The sequence below is a fragment of the Carassius auratus genome, unplaced genomic scaffold, assembly GCF_003368295.1.
Source record: "Carassius auratus strain Wakin unplaced genomic scaffold, ASM336829v1 scaf_tig00005214, whole genome shotgun sequence".
Taxonomy (NCBI): domain Eukaryota; kingdom Metazoa; phylum Chordata; class Actinopteri; order Cypriniformes; family Cyprinidae; genus Carassius; species Carassius auratus.
In genome coordinates, this window is record NW_020523638.1 from 2,454,019 (window position 1) to 2,464,594 (window position 10,576).

The 10,576-nt window shown below is 38.2% G+C and overlaps 1 protein-coding gene across 1 annotated transcript; it reads right to left on the reverse strand.

Annotated features, from left to right (window-relative positions):
• Positions 1 to 4,339: 4,339 nt before the first annotated feature.
• On the reverse strand, positions 4,340 to 8,541 carry adra2b (adrenoceptor alpha 2B). Its single transcript, XM_026244188.1, has one exon. It carries the CDS (start codon positions 7,385 to 7,387, stop codon positions 5,870 to 5,872), a length of 1,518 nt encoding a protein of 505 aa, XP_026099973.1. The 5' UTR covers positions 7,388 to 8,541; the 3' UTR covers positions 4,340 to 5,869.
• Positions 8,542 to 10,576: the final 2,035 nt, after the last annotated feature.

Here is a 10,576-nt window from a genome sequence, read left to right on the forward strand (position 1 = left end):
TTGAGAAGTGGCTTTTTTCTTGCAACCCTCCCATATAAGCCAAGTTTGTGGAGAATTTGTGATATTGTTGTCACATGCACACAGTGACCACTCTGTCATAAATTCAAGCAACTGCTTCAGAGTTGCTGTAGGCCTCTTGGTCACCTCTCTGATTAGTTTCCTCCTTCTCTTTCATCCAGTTTGGAGCGAGGTCCTGATTCAGGGAGGATCTGTGTTGTACCGAATATTATATATATTTACTCTGTTTTTTTTCATCTGTCCACAACTATATCCCAGAGATCTTTTGACAGTGCATTGCCACCCATAGTTGACTGTATGCTTCATTTGCAGTACCAAGGACTGAAATGCTCCATGAAAGCTCTTTTCGTGCTGAGCTAATCAAAATGACCAAAGCTGATCACAGTTGAAAGTCTAATGGCTTTTTATTGCCATCGAGAAGGTGATTAGCTACACCTGATTGGGTCATTTTTAGGAATGGGTGATCATTTTTCCAACTCAGTGATTCTGTTTTCTCTGACTCTTTTCATGGTTTTGGTGATCTCTCTTTGTTTGCTGGGGCTCTTTTCTTTGGTCTCTCTTTCTCTCTCTCTCTCTCTCTCTCTCTCTCTGACATGTTGGTGTTATACCTTTTACTTGGATGTTATAAGTTGCACTGAGTAAATACAGCTGGATAAAACGAAAGCTGTGTCCGTCTTTATTTCAGGCTGCAAAGCAACAAAATGTAATTATTTTAAAGGCGATTGATTTTTTTCTATGCCCACAGTGTGTGTGTGTGTGTGTGTGTGTGTGTGTGTGTGTGTATATATATGTATATAAGATTATTTTGAACCCTTAATCATTTTTATATTCAAATATTTATTTTCATTTTCTTGTTGTCACAGAGCAACCAATCACTATGCACTTCCCATTGTCTGGTCTTGTTGTTACCCTTGCACGACTTACCTGGCTACTTGTCTGCATTGGTCCTCCAGCCATCATTCCTCAGCATCCTGTTGTGCTATTATTGCTTTGGACCCATAAGTGCTTGCCATTACTTACCTGTTTCTCAGCTAAGTATGCATTGCCCATGCATCTGTTTCATTTACTATTCCATTATCAATACACACCATATCCATCGCAGCTCCTGTCTCTCGTTTCTCTTGTCTTGCTAGTTTTTTTCTTCTTCCTCTTCGTTTACTGTTCACCCTGATTTTATTTTTTATTGCAGCCAGAAAAATACCAACATTTATTGAAATAAGGAAATTTACGTCTTACTCATCATAAGTGTTTTTATATGTTTGTATGAACTGCAATTTTAAATATTTTTGAATAAAATAACCATGAAACCATTTTAATAAATATTAATACGTTTATGTTAAACCATACTTTTTTTCCCAGTATTAAATTGATTTAATGAGCTTTTGTCTTTTACTGCTGATTTTATGGAACCAGAACATTTTTCAGATAAATTAATAGAACCAAACAAAAATCTGCCCTTTTGCTTGATCTCCTTCACAATTAATTGATTATATATTTTGCATTTTTTTCACATTCAGTTCCTTCAAATCTGTCAAACATTATAAAAATCATTCCCATCCCCTTTTTTTGTAATATTTCCTCATTTCTTGAGAAGAACATTTTAATGACAAGAGAATCAACAATAGTAAAAAAAAAAAATATAATAATAATAATAAGTAAATAAATAAATAAAAACTCCCTTTTAGCTTTTCTCTCAGATAGTGAAGACACCACTGAGGCTGAGTGCTGTCCTAAAAGAGCTATTCTCAGTGGATTATGATCCAGTTGTTAGACATGATGAGATGTGGTACGTGATGAGGCTGTGACTGAACACACTTTGTATTTCCTGTTTGATTTTCTATGCCAAAAACAAAAACAACCCCTCCTCCCATCCATTCCCAGCCATAGTCCTTCAAATCCATGTTTAAATGTACTGCAATAGTTTGCTCACCCAAACACATGAACATTATAGAATTTCCATGGATAAGAATTTGGGTGAGGGGTAAAAGACAAACTGCCTTGCTGTCATATTAGACTCGAGATATCTCCTAAACAAAATGGTCGAACTGTCAAATGCAAAATGGATTAGCTCTTGTTTGCCGAATCATACAGACATTTTAAAGACAGCTCTATGGGTTTTATGAGATGTACTGTATGTGTGTGGGTGAATCTAATGTTATTTATTGAATGGTATGTTTTAGGATTAGTACAGTGCAAAGTCAGTTACAGGGAGGGTAATAAGGGACCCTTCCTAAGAGGACGTTTAACTTGTTGAACTTTTTGAACTTGTCTTCTCTCCACTAAAAATTAAGGACATGAGATATTCTTAACTAATCTGTTGATTTAGAATTAGAACTAACACTTTAATGTCTTTAAACGAGGGAAAATATCTAAAATAAAGCAATTCAAATTACATAATCAAAATATAAATAATAAAGTATAGTTTGAGAGCATATATGAGCCTTTGACTCAATCACATCATGTTTCTGTTCCTTGTTTAGTGGAGATTTATATGCAGAATCATGGATAAGGAGGCTTCAACCAAAGCATTTAGCACTGATTAACAAACACCTAGCTCACATCAGGCCTGTCTTTAATGGTTTAAAAGTTCAACTGGAAATCAATAGGACTTTTACTTCAGGAACCTTACTATTGCATGACTCTCTAAATTTTCATTGGTCAGTCACATTGTGAGGTCATTTATTCCCTGATAATGATCAGAAAGTAAAACCAACATAATGTACATCCAGCTGGGTTTTGATAAATAATTCTGGGTTTTGTTTCCACAAACAAAGCTCTAAAATCTTTGGGAAGATTTCTTATGGCTCATATCACTGGTAAGATTCTGTGACATGACCTTAAAGATTTACTTCATTGTCCCAACACACATTTAGATTCAGAGACTAAATACAACTCATTCACTTTATTTGGGAAATTGAGAATGGGCTTTGGATGCAATGATGTGTTTGCATGTCTTCTAATAGCTCTCAGAAATAAAGCTACAAAAGCTGTCACTGGGGCGGCACCTTTTCAAAAGGTACATGTTTGTACCTAAAGGGCCCATTTTGGTACCTTAAAGGTACATATTTGTTCTTAATGTGTACATATTAGAACCTTATAGGAAAAGGTACTGCCCCAGTGACAGCTTTTGTAGCTTTATTTCTTAAAGAGTGTACCCCACACTGCCAGCCTCTTAATCAACCACTAATTAGATTCTTTTGTTCGAAAAGTAGGTTTCAAATTTTCCCAAACTTTTCTGTTCCTGCATTACAGGACAGACACTGTGTGCCTGAAATGTTTGTTGTTGTTGTTGTTGTTGTTTTCTTATGAATTATGCCAGCAACTATTTTTCATTTTATTTCGTCTAATTAAAAGATGTTGTTAGCAGCCAGCCCGATGCTCTGGGAAATATGTTCATTTCCCTGGAATGACATTTCTGTATTTGTAGAGGAATGATTTCAGTTCCTCTGTGAGACAAAGCAAAGCAATCAAAAGTTTAAAGGCTCTGCCAGAACATGATTCTTACAGGTAAATGCTTAAGAAAAAGGGTAGGCTACTAATTAATACAAAATTGTTTACACACATCATACCGAGCCTTCATCAATTATTAAATGCAGCATCTTCCTGCAATTACCAGAAATGTATCTCTGTCCCTGTTTGACTTCAGAGTCTGGAGCCTGCCTCTTATCTTGTAGAATACACATAATATATATATTTTTTCCATTCCACTATTTTCCACTATAAATGCAGTCTTGATAAAAAAGCAATTAACATTAAAGAAGCTGAACCTGTATTTTAGTGTTAAACAGTCCAGTATTAATCCTAAATCTCATCCCTGCATTGTGTTCAGAAACATAACCATTTCTAATGCAATCATACAATCATATGAATATAATTTTTTTTTTTTTTTAAGATAGGAGGGTGTCAAATTGACCTTAAGGGAAACTAAGATTCTATCCAACCATATCAACATACATAAGCCAAAGCACCAATTAATCTCATATTATAATACTTCAAAACATCTTCCCTTTTGAATACAAATTTCTTCTCTCTATATATTTGGAATTAAATCTGTAAGAATCATACAAATTAATAAAGAAAGTGAGACATACTGTTGTTCAGTGTTGTTCCACATAAACAACAGGGTACTCTTGACAATCTTTCTAGAGTTCTTTTAGAGAAGGAATGTTAAATGCCTGATTTTCATAAAGCCTTGCCATTAGTAAAACCGTCTTCTCTTTGCATAATTTTCAATGTGTCCCAATGACGTGTGCTGGGATAAAAATCTGTTCATCTGCATTAAAAGCACCATAGTTATTCTCTGAAAGCAATGAGTCAGTTGGCACGCACAGCTCAGCGGTTTTATTTTTCAAGAGCAGTGGGAAACCAACAGCATTACACTGAAGAAAGAGGAGTCCAGGAGGCAAAATGGATACAGTTACCAGGATCTCATCAATTGCAAAGCTTATGAGAATGCAGCCTGAATGCAATGTCCTGCCACATACAAAAGTCATACCAGAAAAGTACAGTAGAAGGCTTTTTATATTGTGTTGTAGCTGAAACGATCTCATGATTGTTTTCCCCTTGGGAAAAAAAAAAAAAAAAGTGGAATATATATATTAGGGGGAAACAATAAGAAATAGCAGATTAAATAAATACAAAATCATTTACATAAGAATAATTTACAGCTCTCCTCTCCTCTAAAACATGTCTTAACTGTCTCAAAATTATTAGTTCAAAAGGACCTGCAATGGAACAATTCTTATGAAATAAACTCTGGTTTAAGAAGATATTAAATGAGTTTAGCAGCATGTAAAAGCATTGGCACGGGAAGTAGCTGAATCATAAGCACTGGCAGATCTGGCAAACCAGTCACATTTATCAAGCACATACATATATAGTTGAACTGGTGCCAGTGGAATCGGGGAGGGATGTGAACTCGCACACCATTACACACAGAAAACTTTGCACAACAACATTCGCACACCCTCTCACACACAGCATACATTTCTAAACATACACGGCAATCAGACACGACGCATACCCATTCACTACATTTCACACACACACACACACACAGGGATCATTAGCAAAAAGACAATGACCAACGAAATAGAAAGCATCACTGCTATCAGCCCTTAGTCCCAAAGTATCACCCTGCTGAATGTTCAGACATTTAGGGTGCAGTAGACCAGTGTACACCAACAAATGATCATTTGTTCTTTTATACAAAGCAAAGTGCTGCACTGAGTCAGAAACAGCACCCCCCAGTGAAATCAGGAGGTGTTTGTGTCATCTGATACAGTTACCAAAGTCTAAAGTAAGTTTTGATGAAGCAAAAAGTCTTGTCATAATAAAAATGAAAATGACCTTCGAAATGAATACATATCTAAATTTCCTGTAATAAACATTTTTCAATTGTAAAGCCTGCTGCCAACCTGTCCAAGGTGGAAAGAGAAAGAAAGGCTTCCTTCCATGGCAGGTGTACCTCTGAAGTCCTTAGAGAAATCCATTTGTGCAGTGTCCCCAAGTCCTGGCGTTTTTAGAAAGGTGAGATAAGAGAAGGTGTGCAATAGTCCTCATAATTTTCGTTTTGTTTTCAGCTTTGGTTTTTCGTTGTCAGTGAATATTTTTGGATTAGGTCCATTTTATAGCATGTATACCAGGAATCCAGTGCCTGAGGTGGTAACCTGAACCCCCCAAAAAAAAAGTGTCCTCAGTTCATCGGGCTGCACAAAAGGCCCTTCATTTACATTGCAACAGCACTGTTATTGTGCTTCTTTTAGTCTTTTTCTGAAGCCTGTGTTGTGGATAACCGTTTTGTTGTTGTTGTTGTTGTTGTTGTCTGAGGAGATGATTCACTTCAGGAGCTTCAGAAGAATGTGCCTTTGATGTTCTTGCAGAGAATCTTTTTGAAGGATCTGCGGAAGTCTTTGTTGAAGATGGTGTAGATGACCGGGTTGAGGCAGCTGTTGCAGTAGCCGATCCAGAAGAAGAACTTAAAGAGCGGATCTGGCAAGGCGCACATCTCTGGGCACACAGCTTGTAGGCTGTACGAGAAGAAGAAAGGGAACCAGCAGATGACAAAGACGCCAATAACCACCGCCAGCACAAAGGTGAAGCGCTTCTCTCGGTTCACCATAGCTTTGCGCCGTGCGGAGTTGGGTGTTCCTTCCTGCTTCGTCTTCCGGGTCACCAATTTGGCCCCTTTGGTGGTGGCGATCATGTCTCTGTATTTCTGGATGGTGGCGGGGGAATGGATGCCACTGGGTGTCATGCTCGGGGTACAGGGGACCTCTAACCCCCTCCCACCTTGCTCAGTGTCTGAGTCAGAGCTCATGCTCTCTCCGTTATTGTTGTCAGGCTGTTTCATGGTCTTCTTCGCCTTTTTCCCCTCTTTAGGTTTATAAGGAGCCATTTCGGATGAATTTGAAGGAGACGGGGAGGGGCACGATGTGGTCGATGTCAGGGTTGTCAAAGGGGGTCGCAGATGTTTTTTGGAGACTGGGGGGCTCGCCGCCTGCTCGGTGGAGTCCACTTGGGACACAGCCAGAGTCGGAGGCCTGTTTTTTTTCTGCAAGGTAGAGGGCGTTTCATCTCCTCTTCCATTTTGTAGACCCTCCATGTGGACCTTGTGCTGAGGAGTTGCGGCATTGGCTGGGACCTCTTTGCGGGGCTCCCCAGGTGGACATCGTGTGCGCTGCTTGGCGATCTGGTAGATCCGCATGTAGACTAAGATCATAATCAGACAAGGAGCAAAGAAGGAACCAATAGTTGAGTACAAGATGTACCAGCGCTCATTGTTGAGCTCACACTGTGGCAGCCCACCTGAAACCCCTTTGTTCTTGTTCATGGAGAGTAGTGGTGGGAAGGAGATGACTGCTGAGATCAGCCACACCACCAAAATGGAACATTTGATGCGTTTGGGCGTCCTCTTTGGGCCGTACGTGACACGTGAGATAGACATGTAGCGGTCTAGACTGATGGCGCACAGGTGTACTATAGAGGAAGTGCAGAACAACACATCCAACGCCAGGTAAATCTCACACCATACAGTGCGGAAATACCAGTAGCCCATCAGTTCATTGGCCAGTGAAAATGGGATGATGAGAGTGGCCACCAAAATGTCTGCAGCTGCAAGGGAGACCAAGAAGAGATTCTGGGGTCCTCTGAGCGAGCGGCTGGTTAAAACAGCGATGATGACCAGAATATTGCCAACAATTGTAAAAATAATCATCAGTGTGATGGCTGTTGCAAAGGCTGCTGTGGCTTCTGGGGTGTACGGAGGGGGTTTTAACATACTCTGGTTACAAGTCGGTGAAGATGTGCCTCCAGTGCCACTGATGTTGTGGCCATGCAGACTCGTGCCCGCCAAGCACGCGCTTGCCATGACTGCCACAAGGCGGCAACTGAGAATACACGTGGATTAACCTTCTCTATTAGTAATCCAAATGTGAGCAGAATAAATTGAATGATTTCGTTTAGCTGTTTTATTTTCCTTCTTCTTCTTCTAATAACTTAGTAAAATGTATTCTTTTGAAATTAAAAGATTTTACGTATAATCGAATGAATACATCGCTCACTGCGAAAAGATTCTGTCAGTCATTGTTACGTCACATCTCGTCGAGTGTTGATACATTATTACTTTGCGTCAAATTTGGAATAAACGTTATTGAACAGTTATGGAAACGTGCAATTTAATTTAAAAGACAGCCATGAAAAAGAAAATTAAATGTCAGGGAGATTACATCTATTAAATTATGATTTAGGGTTCTGATAAATTATCTTTTATGGTTCTGTCGCTAAATTATCAACTTCTGAACGAAGACAGATAACGTGAAAGGAAAAAACTAAAACTAAAACAACAAACAAACCAAACGCCCAGTGGGGGAAAAAATGCGAGCAATGGTGTCACAAATAGATTGAACTGGCAATATGAAAAAGCTGCGTAATAGTGTGATTTTATAAATTATATCTATCTGAGTAACAATTATTCAGTTATAACATTTTAAATATTCCAAAGTTCAAATTACGAATAAAAACGCTATTAATTCTCACCAAGTGCTTAGAAAACAAATATATTGGAATGCTTAAATCTAGGTTACCCAGATGCTCAACCCTCCACGGAGCGCGAGGCTTTAAATATAAATTTCCAGTGAACACGCAGCAGCGCGCGGCGTTGTGCCAGTTTCCCCTCGCAGTTTTCACAAGTTTGCAAAAAGAATTTGAGTGCAACAACTACCCTGAAAAAGGATGGAGTCTGTTGTAGTTGTGCCGTTGTTACATTCCTGAGTGGAGAAAGTCGGCTTAATGAGGAATCAGAGGCACGGCAAAATGAGCCGGGTATGTCCAAGCACTAAAAAGAACGATAATGTCTAAAAAACTGTTTGCCATCCGTCTCCCGCCTTGTGTCTCCCGTTTTAGTCACAGTATCTCAGTGAGCAAGCTGAATGCCTCCTGCGTGCCTCGCGCATTACCTCAGTGACAGTTTGAAGTGTCGGTGCAGCTCGCGCGCGCCGCTCTGGCTTCATCTCTACGCAACGCTCCTCCTCAGTAACCCAGTATAAGGGATGTCAGGACGGGCGTCATGAGGCGAGCTCTTCCCTCCCACTGAAAAACCTGACCTATCCCAACACTCTAATGTCAAACATAAAACAAATACCGGCGTGTAGTGGATGCAAGTCAAATAACGCATTTTGGAGAATTTAAGAACTCCAAATACTTATCCAAAAAGGATAAAAGCAATGGTTTTGAATAAAGACATTTACCTAACGAAGAGTGCGTGTGTTACCATGTGTTCGATTGAGAAGTTCATATTATAGCTAGGTACATATGACCTGAAACTAGACTGTGAAGCATAAAGTATGAAAAATGAAAGTTTTTTTTTTTTCTTTTTTTTTTTTAGTTAAGGTGCGTAGCTGTTCACAACTGCAGAACAACATTTAATAATTACACTGCTGACTACATCACCAAAAAAAAGTATAGCATAGCCTACTGTAAAAGCAACAAATCTGTTTGAAACGTTTCAAACTTTAATGACAGACTGAGCTCGTCAAATGAATCGTGACGGTCGAGCGCTTCATTTCGGAAAGATCAAGTGTTTTAATGCGCTCTTCAGATGAAGTGCAACATATACCCAAACGCAATTTAGCGTGTCCATTAGGATCAGAGAATTTCTGGTTCCTGAATCACCCTTATTACCGTCGTGATTTTAGCAAAGAACAAAGGACGTTGTGTCAAAAGGGTCGAACCATTTCCAGTATGCAAAATATATTAAATAAATATTTGCACGAAGCGCTCTTCTGTGGAGTACTGGGCTTTAGAAAAACATTTGCGTATTTTAGATTTGATAGATAGATAGATAGATAGATAGATAGATAGATAGATAGATAGATAGATAGATAGATAGATAGATAGATAGATAGATAGATAGATAGATCAATGGACAAAACCGAATATTTAACCATCATTTTTGTAGGTGTATTTTATTTGGCAGGTGATCCAGCACTCAAGCATTAGTGTATTTTGCCAATGTATTTTCATTTTTTTATTTATTTATACAAAAGTCAGTTTTTTTTCAGCTGCGTTAATGTCAGAATACCACACGATCTTGTGACTCATTCACTGATTTGTGTTTCTTTTGAAACATTCAAAATTGTGTTAAGCCTATTCTATAAAGGCTACCTTAGTGAGTTTAGCGCCATATTTCAATGGGTTTTAGTCTTGTTTAATCACATTACAACTGTTCAGCTGACAAAAGTCTATACGAAAATAAATACATAAGTTCAGTTGACGAAAACTCCATAAAACTGCGCAACTGTGAAGACAACCTCGTTTCCTTCCGTTTTTAAATTCAGCATGGTGTATAGACTGATTAAGGCCTATTGACTAAAATGCGTGACTTATTTTTTATCATAGTATTTTTATCTATTCATGTATGCCTTTATAGATCCAGGCACTCCTGAGAATGAAGTTCTCTTTGGAAACTGCATTTACTGTACTTTTTCCCCCCAATAACTTTCAAGCGGGTCATGATGTTCCTTCTGGAGAGAGGTCATTTTCTTCTTAGTAGTGAAAGAGTGATATACGAGATATATGAGGCTGTTTAGTTTGCCTGCCTTTGTGAAAAAGAAGTGCACTTAATGGTACTGAATGTATAATTGAAGTGTACTTCAAATCTTAGAAGTGTGTTAAAACAGCTGTACTATAATATAATATTAATGAAATAAAACCTGAAGAGAGAGAACTTAGTGTCTTCATGGTTTTAATACCCAAGTATACTTGTAAAAAGTTTGTCATAATGTCAAATTAAAACTTTAACTTTAAAGTGCATTACAAATGTTTATATTAAAAACATATTTCCTTTGCTTTAAATAAGTGCACTTATTTTGATGTGTTGACTCGCACATTCAATTTTAGTTTACCATAAATGCTTGTCTGTCTATCCCAATACAATTTAACCATATCAAAGGCAACAGAAGTAATTATGAAGTTAAATATAAAGATCTAAGTCCTATTATGACAAGCTAAATACATTCAGTATAAATTTAAACTGTAATACATGTGCATTTAATTGCAA

What these genes read in the sequence shown, in the direction of transcription:
- adra2b (XM_026244188.1), bottom strand. Translation starts at nt 7,387, where the DNA reads ATGGCAAGCGCGTGCTTGGCGGGCACGAGTCTGCATGGCCACAACATC.